The sequence below is a fragment of the Zingiber officinale genome, chromosome 7B (assembly GCF_018446385.1).
Source record: "Zingiber officinale cultivar Zhangliang chromosome 7B, Zo_v1.1, whole genome shotgun sequence".
NCBI lineage: Eukaryota > Viridiplantae > Streptophyta > Magnoliopsida > Zingiberales > Zingiberaceae > Zingiber > Zingiber officinale.
Genome location: NC_055999.1, coordinates 101,703,018 through 101,717,821, shown reverse-complemented (window position 1 = coordinate 101,717,821; position 14,804 = coordinate 101,703,018). Strand labels below are relative to the sequence as shown.

General features: G+C 35.2%; 1 protein-coding gene across 2 annotated transcripts in view; it reads left to right on the top strand.

Moving 5' to 3' along the window:
* Window positions 1–998: 998 nt before the first annotated feature.
* LOC122006565 overlaps window positions 999–14,804 on the top strand; it is a 28,266-nt gene continuing 14,460 nt past the window's right edge. The window contains exons 1-9 of one of the 2 annotated variants that reach the window (XM_042562119.1): window positions 999–1,467; window positions 4,755–4,817; window positions 5,976–6,316; window positions 9,037–9,136; window positions 9,222–9,299; window positions 9,384–9,443; window positions 9,536–9,640; window positions 10,019–10,129; window positions 10,356–10,397. In XM_042562119.1, the coding sequence (XP_042418053.1) occupies window positions 1,183–1,467; window positions 4,755–4,817; window positions 5,976–6,316; window positions 9,037–9,136; window positions 9,222–9,299; window positions 9,384–9,443; window positions 9,536–9,640; window positions 10,019–10,129; window positions 10,356–10,397 (1,185 nt within the window). In that variant the 5' untranslated portion in view covers window positions 999–1,182. The remainder of the gene's footprint in view (window positions 1,468–4,754; window positions 4,818–5,975; window positions 6,317–9,036; window positions 9,137–9,221; window positions 9,300–9,383; window positions 9,444–9,535; window positions 9,641–10,018; window positions 10,130–10,355; window positions 10,398–14,804) is intronic. The other variant, XM_042562118.1, reaches the window with a different exon arrangement.

Sequence of the window (14,804 nt, the reverse complement as noted above, 5' to 3'; positions counted from 1 at the left end):
TCGTCGCAGATTTGAATAGAAAGCGGAAGGGGAGAGAGAATAAAAAGAATATTTTTTGATGAAGAAATCGAGTTAACAACGCCATATCTGTGCGTCGCCCATGGTCGCGCACAACTATATATATATATATATATATAACTACATAGAGAGAGAGAGAGAGAGATTTGGTATGTGAAGCGACGTTTTGTTCGTGACCGTGAGCGAAATCCGACATGAGCTATTTGACGCGACCAAAACCCAATTTTTTTAATCTCTCTCATTTGCATGCAACAACTTTTCTCTCTCATTTGTATGCAACAACTATAAAATTTTCATTTCTCTCTCATCTAATTGAATGCAACAATCACTATACTACTAATTTTTCAAGGTGATGCAACTGCTATAACGTTGTAGCAGCAACTACACAATAGCTGCTACACGTTGTAGCAACTTCTGTATAGTAGCTGCTATAACGTGTGCCAGTATTATTGTGCAGCTACTATGTTGTAGTAGCTACTGCACCGTTGTAACAACTACTGCACTGTTGTAGCAGCTACTGCATCGTTGTAGCAGCTACTGTACCGTTGTAGCGACTTCTGCACCGTTGTAGCAGCTTCTGTACTGTTGTAGCAGCTACTGCACCGTTGTAGCAACTACTGCACTGTTGTAACAATTACTGCATACTAACTGGTACAAGTTGTAGCAGCAACTGCATAGTAACTGTTACACATTATAACAACTACTGCATAGTAGCTGCTACATCGTTGTATCATTACTATCACAATAATTTTTTACCTATAATAATAGGAAAAAGAAAAAAAAATTTAATTTTAGTTTAAAAAGAAAGAGAGAAAAGTTATTACATACAAATAAGAAAAATTAAAAAAATTAAATTTTGACTACGTCAGATAGTCCACGTCGAATTTTATTCACAGTCGCGCACAAAGGGCCACTGAGCCTATCAAACCGCTATATTTCCTTTATTAAACCGCCACTAATAAAAAAATAATATAATAACACGTTCTGCGGATCTTTCCCCCTTTCTTCCTCGCTCTCTCACATCACTCGCAAGAGAGAAGAAGAGCCAGCCTCGGGCGTCGATCCCTCTCCCCTCTCTCGTTCCCTCCGGTCTCCATCTCGATCTCTTGCGCCGCCACTCGATCCTCCACGCCCTTCGCTCTACTTTTCGATTCGATCTGTTTGATGCCCGATTTGAGGTCCTCGGGCTACTCCGATCCCGGCCCGGCGTGGGGAGGTGCGTTCTGGGATCTCCAGCGTGTGGGAGCCTACGATTCCAACCGAATGAGGGATCCTCCCGGAGGAAGAGGTGACCTGCCGCCTCCGTGGATCCATCTTTCGGCGGGCGGCGGCAGGGTCGGGAATCTGGCGGATAGGTTCTCTGGGCTCGTCTTGGGCGATGGACGAAATGAGGGCGTTCACCAAATCATCAAGGCGATGGAGGATGCTGAGAGCACCATCAGGCAACAGGTCAGCTGCACGCGCTTTCTGATTTCACTGGAATCCTGGTTTGTGGTCTAGACTTAGCTCGCAGGGCTGAATTCCCTTGAACTGGAATCCATATTGTGAAGTTCGTCCATTATCTTTAGTTGTTATGCGTTTGACTTGAGAAACTTCCCAATTCATCAGTTCATGATTTATCGATTGTTTATCAGCTGAACAAGCAGGACGTGCATACTGGACGAGTGCACGAGGGTCGTTTTAATTTTCTTTAGAATGAAATATGAATTGTTGAAATTTTTTAGGCCAACAATCAATGAATTTATTACAACTGCAATCCCGACTAGTTTCTTTTGCCTTCTAAATCTCACTTATGATTGATGAATTCTAGTGCAGTTCAACTGACTTTTTTACGTTATTAATTTTTTTTTTGAAAAGGAAATTCACATTAAATATAAAATTACTTACGTGCGAAAATCATCACTATGCTGTCAAAACATCAAAAATGGCTAGAGTTCTACATCTTAGTATGGTTAACTAATATGTGAGCAAGTATTGATTTTTAAGCGATCTCAAATTGCACTTGCATCCAATTACTAGTGATGTAGAGGCACAATATAAGCAGCCATCTACAAAATTAGATACAAGACATCATGTCTTCTTGTCGCTATTAAAATATTGATGACTTGAAAACAATCTAAAGCGTAATGAAATGGATGCAACCTTCCTGCTGGCCTGTACTCAGTCTTAGCATTGTGCATGCAATTGAATAGAAACCTTGGTGATGCTGAAACCATCAACGATTTTGGACCCATATGTTTCAACGCCAACGAATTATTCTCCACATAAACCCTTCACAACACGCATACACATAAGGAAAAAGAATGATGATCACAACAGAACCAATAGTCAGATGTAGCAAATCACTTGTCAAAAGAAGACAAGCTAGAAGTTTCACTATAAACATTTTTTTTGGGGTAGATTTCCCAAATGACATTGCTAGGTTTCAATTTTTCTGACAAAGTACTCAATATTTTGTTATATCAATTAGTAATTGAAATAGAAATATTTTTTCATTATTTACTTTAAACAAACACGTGATAAAATATTAAAAAAAACATTATTTGAATTCATTTTAACACTTGTGGCTTAGTTTTGGCACTAGCAGCATAAGTGACACATGAGTGATTATGTGTGCCAATCAATATGGGATTTTGATAATTTACCAGAATTTTATGTTTTGACCACGCTGCTCGTATTTCAAACTATGATATTATGTATGCCAATTTATCTGATTCAATTTGTGCTCTATATAATTATTCCAAAAGAATGTGGAGGATAAATTATGGATTCTCTTAAGTTCTTTAGTTAAACCAGCAATTAATAAAGATGTACTATTTCCTACTTGTGAAAGATAATTCTTTGAAATTCAATTTATCAATTGTTTGAATATCATATTAATCTTGAGCACCTAGAATCTCTGTGGTTATGCATTGACAGGTAGTTGCCAAATTATCAATAGGGCAGGAACCTTTTTGAATATTTAGCATGCTGCATTTTCTATGCTTAATCTAAGGTGTGTATGGGTAGGAAGGAAGACTGTTGATTTAGAAAAAATAATTTTCAAGACAGATGGTTCCCAAAAGCTTTTAAAATATTCAAAGTAATTTGACATTAGTGGTAAGTGCCCCTCATGGCAACCGAGAGATAAGCAAAAAGGATACCACAATTCTTTTTTTACTTTTTATAGGAAAGGAGAGAGAGCTTCTTCTTGTGAGCATACTGATTCAGCAAACAAGATAATCATTGTTGCGCAAGTATTTTTGACTGATAATAAACAAAAGAGGAAATAAGTCCCCCTTGTCTAATATCTCTAGAGATGTTAAAAGGTTCATAGTGAACACCATTTGTTTTGCAAGAAAACTTAGCAGAACATAGAAAAGCTGAGATCCACATTCTTATGTTGTATAATTACAATAACAACAACAACCAAGCCTTATTCCACTGGTCGGGGTCGGCTATAATGACCAAAAGATATTTCCATGAAATATCAAATACCTTTTGATGATCAAGTTTATGAGGATGAGAGGAAATCGGGAAATCGTTTTGAATGCTTCACTTTATGTATCAGCCCCTGTGCAATAAAAATCTTGTTATGGATAGAACAATAAAAATAGATTGTTCAGGATTTATGAGGCAGTTCAAGAAAGGCTTAATTCTGGAAGAATCCAGAGAACTTTATCTTTTTGAGAAATTTGCATTTTGGTCCCTTCTGCTGATGCATTGCCCAGAGATTGTGTTGGATATAAGACACACATTATGCCTTAAATCTTTCCTAAAAACTCTGGAACCTTCTTGCCTATTCATCATATCAATTATCATTTGATTTGTTATCTGTAAGATTATCCATCACTAGCTAAGAGCAAGTAGTGTTATTCAAATCTTTTCAATTTTCAGCAATATGGATGTCTGAATCCATTCTGTGTCTTATGGAACTGTTTAACCTATGATTTATTCTAGTTTGAATCCTCATTCATATATTGTCTCTATTCCAAGTATCGCATGGTTAGTATCTTATTTTATGAAAAATACGTTTGACCAGAAGAAAACTCTAAGTGAACGACTGTTATGAACCTGCTTATATGCTCAAAACATTTGCACATTGAGGTCTTCTATCTTATGATTAGGTGTGTTCTTACTTTTGGTCTGCCCGTGTGCTCTACTTAGGTTGAAATCAATCCAGTGTTCAGATCATTATTTTGTGTTTAGCTAATAATGCAACAATAGTTACTCATGTTCTTGCCAGCTTTAATTTCCTTGGTAAAGTTTTGCGAATCTGCAAATAAAAAAAAAAGTTCCACACTTATACATCAGATTTTTGTGCATCCAATAGCTTCAATATCAGTGTGATTTTCCCTTTAATTCCCACCCAAATATAAATTACACATCTAAAAACTTAACATATCAGAATCGTATTGTGTTATTTGACCCAAATTATTACATTGACATTTGATTTCAGATGGAGCTACTTGGCTTTGGAGTATTCTGTGGCGTAACACTGCTTGCTAGTTATGTCTGAGTTTTTTTTTTTTTTGCACAAATTATGGCATTCAACTCCTAGATAGGGAAATACAGTAATAATTTTGAACTACTCTATTCTGTCTTTTTTAAACTAGTCAGTTCTATTATTCTCCCTGCACCTTTCTGTAAGATTTTGTTATTTACTAAAATTTCTTGTTATCTATTGATTATGAAAGTGATGTTAACAGTAAACCATAAAGAACTTATCTTTTCTAATTAGTGCTGTTGTCTTGCAGTTGGAAGAGAACAACTTATTAAAGAATGAAGTCTTGCAAAAAGCACGAGAATTAGAAAAATATGTAAGAACTCAAGACCACCATGCTATCCAGGGTTATTGTTCTAAATTGTTCCCTGTTATGTAGTATTAAGTGGGTTACATGCCCTAGTATATATCTTAGCGTTAAATCAAGCTTCAGGCTGGGATGAATTTTAGTTCTCAATGGTATGGCATATCATCATTCTAAACACTATTTGAGCTGTCCATTATAATATGGACTATAGGTTCACAGAACCATCATTTTTGGGTGCTTATTAAGTCATTTTAAGCTATAAGTGTTTCAGATGCTGATTTCCAACTGCCTGATAATGCAACTAATGCATTTAATGATACACTTTCTATTATAACAAAAAGGATTCTCTTAATATTTTAGTAGTGAATTTTTGTCGTTAACCTTGCTAGTATTTAGTTTTGAAATTTTGTGGGGCTCAGGCATAAACAGGTTGCATTATTGTGTTGTTATCTGTAAATAAAGTGGATATTCTTTGGCAATCCAAACATTATACAGAAACTGATCTTCCATCTGACAGCAAAATCGTTGCTGATTTATTCTCGTGGCTAGAGTGTGTTGGTTGATATATCAACGTTAGGCATTTGTCCCTACATTTAATGTCATCTTAAAAAGTTTGGCATGTGTGTGTGCTAATTTGGTTATTCTTTGCCTGTGCCAAATGCAGGCAGGAAACAAACTTCCATTGTCAAGGAAATAGTGGTGTTATAGTGGTGTTAGTAAAATAAAGGGCACTCCGATGCACGAAGTTCCCGCAAGCTGGGTCTTAAGGAAGGCTCGGACCACATTGGGTCATTGCACGCAACCTTATCTTGCATTTTGCAAGAGGTTGTTTTTGCAACTTGAATCTGAGACCATGGCAACAACTTTAACTATATATTCCAAAGCATCTTTGGACACTTATTTGTAATGGAAGATGTCAGAAAATTACTTTGTTCATTTGTTTTCTTTCTATTTTAATCAGTTTTAGAATACAATGGTAAGATGCAAATAGAATTCCCTCAATAATTAAAACACAACTCCCTCATGGTTAAAACTTAAAAGTCTAGCTTAATAACTAGGTAATAATATGAGTGTCTTAATATAATTGTTACTTTATTTCTACAGTTCATACCTTTTTGATCTTATTTGAGTAGTCTGTTGATGTCATCTTTCTCCTTTTCTTGTCAGAGGTCAGAAGTCAAATCATTAAGGCCTGAGGTACCTACAAATGACCAGGTGGATTCCTATAAAACCAGTTATTCTAATTATTCTGCTGGACATGAAGCAGAGAGGCGATGGTTAGAAAATCATTCACCTTTGAATCCTCAAGCTATGCTTGTGCTCCATCAGAATGGAGTGGCTGGAACGGAGGAATCAAATTTGGATTCTGGTACTGTTAATCAGCACACGTATGGAGGCAACAAGGTTAATGATGACCTTAAAAAATTTCCTGGAGTACATTCTGGTTTAGATAGTGCTGGTCCATCTCAATACTCTACACCATCCTCTAGATCCTTGTCTCCGAGCAGGTAAGCTAATGTAGAGCATGGAAATTTATAGTGACTTCTCTACCAAATTTGAAACCATATTCATAGATGTCACATCCTAGGAGTATACTTCCATGTAAAAGAACATACTCCTCTTGGTGACAATTTGCTAAAAAACAATGTCCATGACCATGTTAGTAAGAAATAGCATGTGATAAAGAGTGATCATATGTAGATAAAGTAAATGTGCATTTTATTCTTTTCTCAAGGTGACAAAACAAGTTTTCATTGTGTAAGCAAGAACATTTTGTACAACAAAAGAAAATGCTATATAAAAAGTATCTTTTTATTCTGATTTTTTTAGATAAAAGAAAGTGCATCGACAAAATGCTAAATGGTAAGAAAATAAGCAAAAACATATTTATTTAACAAGATCAGTTTTTGATGTCTGGTATCTTTAGGCATTTTTTTTTTTTACTTTGGTTTAAATTGGTAGAGACCTCAAAAATTGATCCTCCATGCATGTAAAATTTGAGGCCAAGAAAAACACAGAGTTAACAAAAAAATTCTTAGTGGCTAATTTACAAAGATCTGCATGAATTATAATCTTGATTAAGAATTCAAGAAATCAACAAGAGTAGAATTTCATACCTTGTAAAATTGGAGATTACAGAGTAAGCACAATTTTAGACTATGGTTCAAACCAATATAGACCTCTAAAATTGGCCGTGTCTGTTAAAATTGGAAACCAAGGAAGAGAGGGAGCACAAATTTGATAAGTAGGTAAATATAAAAAGAATGTGTATTTATTATAATTTTAATTAAGAATTCAAGAATCAATTAGATTATAATTCACATCTCAGCATTTAGGTTTTACTTAAGCATACAATAGTCTTTTTATCTATAAATTCTTGCAAATAGTCGCTCTTGTATGCTGTTCTCTTTTTTTTTTTCATTTGTTTTAGAGCAAGAATAACTGCTAAAAAGTGAATTACTAGTGTTAGGTACACGGTATAGGAAGTATCATTCGATACCTAGGCTGTAGCTTTTATCAGTGATAGTCAACGATATAACGTAACAATCAATACTGATTGCATGCAACACATGCACTGACATTGCATGTGGGCTGTTAAAAGCTCTAATCATATGGCTAGGCGCAAAGTATTCAATTTTTAGCATTTGTTTCACCATCTATCATAGCCCTTCTATTCACTTTATGGTTCTCACAACACCCAGCAGCTGTCATTCCACTTTTGAGGATATACATTTATATTACTTTTCATAATTTAAAATGTGATTAGTTTTTTAAGGGTCTAACCTATGCCACCAGTTATCAAACATTCAGCTAATTAGACAATGTACTTCTCTTGGTTGAATCTCCTGCACAAACAAACATAAACACAGTAACAGCACAGATTTAGAAATCAACCAATATTCACGACCAATGGTTCCAGTCTTAATCCATCAATCACAATACAAACTAATTGAAGAAAATGAGTCAACATTAACAAAACAGCCCCTAAATTAACAAAGTAGCCAACATTAACACCAACTCAACAAAAAACAGAAATGAAATAAGATAAAAACTCTATGCAACAACTCTTTAAATCAAGGAAACATTAGAAGCACTTGCTATGATGGAGAACAACTTGGAAGTCCTATCTGGACAATCAATATCTCTTAGTTTGAGAATAGGTAACCATTTAACAATATCAGCAAGAAAAAAAACTCACTCTTACCTCAATGAAGCTTAAGCACGGATGCATATGGTAACCGATCCAAATTGGTAGCAACAAAACAGCAGTTACTGCTTGAAATTAACGTAGGGAAAGAAAATCTGATAAAAATAGGGTATCACAGATAAACAGGAGGGATCCAAGGTTCAGTAACCCACTCTGATCGAACCTGGTTGCTGTCCACTCCAAAAGGAAATTTGGATCTTCCCACTGATCTGGAAATGGTAGGAAAAGAAAACCCTAGTCATTGACAATATCACAGAAGTTGGATGATTCTTTGTCCATGTTCACAAGAAGAGGATCAGTCACAGGGAAGAGGGCCACAGTGAGGAAGAGGCCAGGAGGGAAGAGTTTGTAAGAGAGGAAGACTGTTGCAAGGGAAAGATGGTGCTTCTGCTTACTGGAATAAATTGTGTGCTGGTGGATGGGGGGATCACAGCCCCACCCAATTGGGAGGAAGTAGCTTGGAGTGAGGAGGGAATGTGAGAGAGAGAGAGTGAGAGAGTAGGGATAAGACTAATGGAGGAGAGAGGAGCAACGCAGGCAGCTGATTGCTTCAATTGGCATCTCGGACAATGCCACAAAGAGAAGGGGTGAAGTTTGTATAGGTCTATAAAGGGCAGCTCGGTGCACGAAGCTACCGCCAATGTGGGTCCCAGGAAGAGTTGGATCATATTAGTTCTATTGTACGCAGTCTTATCCTGCATTGCAAGATGCTATTTCCACGACTTAAATATGTGACCACAAGGTCACACAGTGGCAACTTTACCATTACGTCAAAGCTCCCCTTTTTTGTTCAGCTCTATACCCGTAAAAAAAAAGGCCAAATGGACACTTAACCCTCAACACAAGGCTTACCTAACGACCTGACCAAAGACTAAATAGACCTTGAACAGACCTCCAAAAGCTAAATTGCTGGTTTGGTTCAGCTTCAGTAGCTGTAAAATTTCAAAATTTAATCATAAAAAAATTAAAGGGATGTACATTCAATATATAACATAAGATGTCTTTTATTGCTCTTGATAGGCATCAAAAGGAAGGAGGAGACCAAGATCAGAGGTTCATTTCATCTAGAAATGTTTTGGTGCCAGTGTCTGGTCTCAATTCTAGTACTCTGTGGAAGCAGGTAGTTTCGGTTGCTTAAAATTGTAGATTTTTTCTGCAATTTGCTATTTCCAGTTGTTTCTGAGTTGTAAAATCTATGTATAAAGGAACTTATTGTCAAGGTCAGAGAGCATGAAGAAGAGATTGCACAGTTAAGGAAGCATCTTGCTGATTACTCAGTAAAGGTTAGGAGGGCTTGTCATGGTGCCTGCGTTTTTCCTTTTGGTTGATCATTTTGAACCAATCAATAATTATGGCATTGTATATAGGAATCACAAATACACAATGAGAAGTATGCTCTAGAAAAAAGAATTGCTTATATGCGTATGGTGAGCAACCTAATACTTTCTTACCTTCTATAGTTTCCCTTCTAAATTTGTGATTGTTAATAGTGCAAAATATCTCAAAATGAATATTGCAGGCATTTGATCAGCAACAGCAAGACTTGGTTGATGCTGCATCAAAAGCTATTTCATATAGACAAGATATTATTGAAGAGAATATTCGTCTAACATATGCCTTGCAAGTAATATTCTTTGCTTACCTCGCGGGTATATGCTGTGAAATATTGGATCTAAACTCATAAGTTCAAGTGGCTAATATTAAATAAACTTTTTGCTAATTGCTAAAGAAATAGCATTAGTTTCTTATTGTCCCATGGCCATGCTTATTCATATTGTCATCTGGTCCATTGGACCAATGTACATAAGAATGACCATTGTTTCTGGGTTACTAGTTAATGTATCCTCTTCTTGTCTGAGTCATGCTACCTTTGTCTAAAATTATATGTTATAATGCTTTTAAATGGGTGACCTTTTTCTTTTTGTTGTTGCTGTTCTGTAGAAGTATTTTGTAGTAATTAACTAACATTTGGCATCTTTGTTTGAATGTCTTATCTATTTAGGCTGCTCATTCAGAGAAATCTACTTTTGTATCCTCTTTGGTGCCCATGCTGTCAGAACATGGTCTTCAGCCTTCTGTGGTTGATGCTCAGACAATTGTCAGTAATCTTAAGGTTAGTATATTTGGACTTTCTGCAAATAACACGGCAGGTAGCTTAGTAGTGAATCATCGTTCCACATTGCTATGTTTGTAGATAATATAAACTTACTTTCCATTTGGTGCAGCCTTTTTGTTTACTGTCCTTATACATGGAGATATTTTCAACAATGTAAATCCACAGTTTCACAATATTTTTTATTTTCTCACCTTTTGTATTCCATATCACTTTACTATTGTAGGTTTTATTCAGGCACATGCAGGAGAGAATGATCATTGCCGAGGTATCCTTTTTATGTATAGATGTTGTGCTTTTCTCTTTATAATAAATTTTGTCTTATCTTGGTTTTCTTATGAGATTTCACTATGGTGGTGAACTTTGTTTAATGGCTTTTTCTTCTAAAAAAAACAAAATGTTGTTGATCAACAGATATGTACAAGAGTAGCTGTCTAATTCATTTATCCAAATATAATTAATAACTATATACACATTGATGTAGGTTAAAATTACCCACTAACACCGAGCACTGTTGGATGTGCAACTCCTGTATGGTGCAGGGCTCAGTCAATATGAATATAGTGTGATCTGATGGAATAGAGCTAGGCCAGTTTGGCCTTGACATGTTCAAGAAGAGGAAAATGCAGCAACATGGAACAACATGATTATTTGATGGTTGGGTGATTTGTGACAAAACATCATGGAAAAGGCTCATATCCTTAGGCCAATAAAAGGAGAAGCCAAGGAGGGTTTTAGCCAATTGGAGGATTGGGGATTGCTTATCATGCAACTAAGTTTTCTCCAACTTAGACATGCACCTAGCCCTTCATCTTTTCCTTCAACTTTTTCCCTGCTTTGACACATTAATCTTCAGAATCTTCTGTGCGCCACCACAATTGATCGCCTTAGCCTAACCCATTAGTCATATCCAAGCACCTAGCTCAACTTATTCTTTGGTTGAAACACTCAGAGTTAGCATGAACTGAACCCATCACATTCCCACTTCATCTTCTTCTATTGAACCGAACCCAGTTCAGATCCTGAACTCAACCTCTCATCTCAACTTGAACTCCCATAGCCTCATTCCGAATTGAGGTCAAAGCTTGATTTTCATAGCTAGCAGACTTCACTAAAAATATGTTGTAATTTTAGTAGTTTACCACAACAGATTTGACTCTATGCTTGAGGGAAGCCCTTGGCACTGGGCATGGAGACGAGAAGGTCGAAGAAGAGTGCACTACAAAGTTCAATAAACTCACAAGTGAGGTGGATGTTGAAGGAGGCAACCCAATAAGGAGAAGAGTAGCATGTGGTCCGTTTCTTGCTGATGAGGAAATTGTTTTAACTCTGGCATACTTCTAGGCTGTAGGGGATCCGATACTGGTTGACGGAGGCTAGGGAGGCAATGAAGGTCCACGATCCCTTGAACCGTTTCAATTGGTCAATCTACTAAAATTCTCTCTCGAAGATCCTTCGGAGAGAGAGGACAAATACATAGATGAAGAAAGTGTGACAATCTACACTTTCTTATGCAAGAATAATAATAAACAATTGTAGCTCGATGTAATTATACCAACACTTATAGCTCGATGTAATTATGGTTCTTGCTGTAAAAGCTTGCTCGAGCATCAATCTACATAGTGGGGTCGTAGTTGCAAGGAGACGGCGTAATAGAATGATCGATAGAAAGAATTGTTGTACTTGAGCTGTGATCAAAGACTTCTTTTATAAGGCATTGGGGGCGGCTCCAATGATCTAGGGCGCCTCCACGCATGCTAATCTGATTTGAAAACGTCGGGTTTAATCCTCTCCGAGGCACCTCCAATGATCTGGGGCGTCTTCACTATTGTGAAGGTCTATCCTCACAACTTATCCCGTCCAAGTTCCTTTTTAGGGTGCCTCAGTCACCTGAGGCGTCTCCAACCAACTGACGAGCTTGGAATACTGTTAACTAGAGGCGTCTCCAACCAACTGAGGTGTCTGGAGTACTGTTCATTGCAACTTATTTTTTTTTTACTTTAAACTTCTGCAAAATATGGAACTCCGCCCATGATGAACTAGTCATGGCTGGTCCCAATCCCGGACAAAGGAGGAGGGTTGCGTTAGGTTACCTGCTAGCGTTAAAACTATGACAAATGTCCAATGAATGGATCCATTAAACTATTGTGCTAATGCTAGGTTGTTTCCCGGAAAGAATACATTGCAGGGTCCGACTGTAACGTCTCGGCAAGGACCGCTTACATTTTCATAAGAACTTGACTGTAGTGTTAAATAGGTAAGAATTCTCATACCATAAGTTGGATAAAAATAAATATGATAGAAAAATTAATAGTCTAGGATTTGGAATATAGAACATAAAAATCCTCATTGGTAAATCAATGGAGGTAGTAGATATGATGATTAGGAGAATGATTAGTATTTTGTGTGTACAAAAGATAAAATGGGTAGGTGAGAAGGCAAAGATGATAGAGAACTCGAGTTTAAGTTACGGTACATAGGAGGAAAGAGTAAAACAAGAAATGAAGTGGGTATTATTGTAGATAGTTCGTTGAAGGATGAAATTATAGTAATTAGAAAAGGGGATCGATTTATAGCTCTTAAGATAATAGTGGCGAAAGGAACTATGAACATAATTAGCGTATATGCACCGCAAGTAGGATTAAATGAAGCTATCAAATCAAGGTTTTGGGATGACCTAGATGAAGTATTACAAAACATTCTGCCGAATGAAATGATTTTAATAGGAAGTGATCTAAATGAGCATGTCGGAGTGAAAAAAAAATAATATGAGAGGATACATAGGGTTATGGGTTTGGAACGAGAAATGAAGAAGGGAAGAGCGGTGGAAGAGGTATTTTCATCAACTTTTTAATGAAGGTTTAGGTGACCAACTTAACTTAAGTAATTTAAGTAGGTCAAATGAGTATAGAAATTTAAATTTTTATCGTAGAATTCAGACTTTAAAAGTAGAACAAGCTTTAAAGCTTTAAATGGGATGTATAATGGAAAAAACTGTTAGACTAGATGATATTCCGATAGAGGTATGAAAATGCCTTGGCAAACAAGGTATTGAATGACGTACAAAATTATTTAACATGATATTGTAAACAAAAAAATGTCTGATCAATGGAGGGTAAACACTTTAGTTCTCTTATATAAGAATAAAGGAGACACATAAAATTGTGCAAATTATAGGAGTATTAAACTAATGAGTTATAGTATGAAACTTTGAAAAAAAATAATAGAAAAAAGATTAAGGAAACCACGGTGATTGAAAATCAATTTAGGTATATGCCTGATAGAAGCTATACATCTTCTTAGATAGCTAATTGAAAAATATCGGGAGTAAAAACAAGATCTACATAAGGTATTAGAAAAAGCTTATGATAGAGTCCCAAGATAATTTATGTGGAGAATTTTAGAAAAGAAAGGTGTTAGCGTAATATATATAGAACTAATTATGGATATGTACGAGAATGTAACGACCAGAGTAAATATTTCAGGTGGAGTAAATGAAGCATTTCCAATAAAGATAGGGTTACATCAAAGATTAACTCTAAGTTCTTTTTTTTTACACCAATTATGAACGAACTCACTACACACATTTAAAACACAATACTGGGAAACACTAGAAGGGAAAGATTTTAGGCATAGTAGAATAAAAACAGAATATATGAAATTTAGGTTTAGCAATATTATACGTAATGAGACAATTGTTAAGATAGAAGATGATAAGTTGTCTGGAATCGAGAGCTTTAAATATTTAGAATCATTTTTACAAGATGATGGAGGCATTGAGAGAGATGACTTACATAAAATACAAGTAGGATGGTTGAAATGGAGGAGAGCGTCCGGTGTTTTATGTGACCATAAAATACCTCTAAAACTTAAAAGAAAAGTTTCGCAAAACCGCAGTTAGACTTGCTATGTTATATGGAGCTGAATGTTGGGTGACTCGAGCACATGAGCAGAATATAAAAATTATAGAGATGAAAATGTTAAGTTGGATGTGTGGACATATGAGGATGGACAGAATAAGAAATGAGAGCATTAGAGAGAAAGTCGGAATTGCATTTATTGAAGAAAAACTCCAAGGGTGCGTTTGTTTAAGTTATCATGTATAATCTTGGTTATGTGATTATTAGGTAATCACATAACCAAGGTTATGGGGAATAAAACATAATCAAATGTTCTTTGGTTCAACCTAGGTAATACAACAAAAATTTATTTGTTTGAAGGTTTTAATAAATAACCTAGTTTAATATTTTACTATATTACCCTTACTTACAAAACCAACCATTATTATTATTATTATTATTTAAACTCTATGTTTTTTTTTTTAATTTTTTCTTTTTCACGTTTTTCTTTATTTTTATGTGTTTTTTATTTTTTTTTATTTCTATTCGTTTTTTTTATTTTTTAATTTTTTTTAAAAGTTTACTACTTTTTTTATTTTTAATTTTTTTATGTTTTTTAATTTTTTAATATTTTTTCTATTTTTTATATATATTTTAATTTTTTATGTTTTTTATTATTTTTTACTTTTTTTATTTTTTTTACATTTTTTATGTTTTTTTAATTTTTCCCCCTTTTTTTTATTATTTTTTAATTTTTTATGTTTTTTCTATTTTTTAACTTTTTTTTATGTTTTTTACATTTTTTTATTTTTTAAAAGTTTTTTGTTTTATATTTT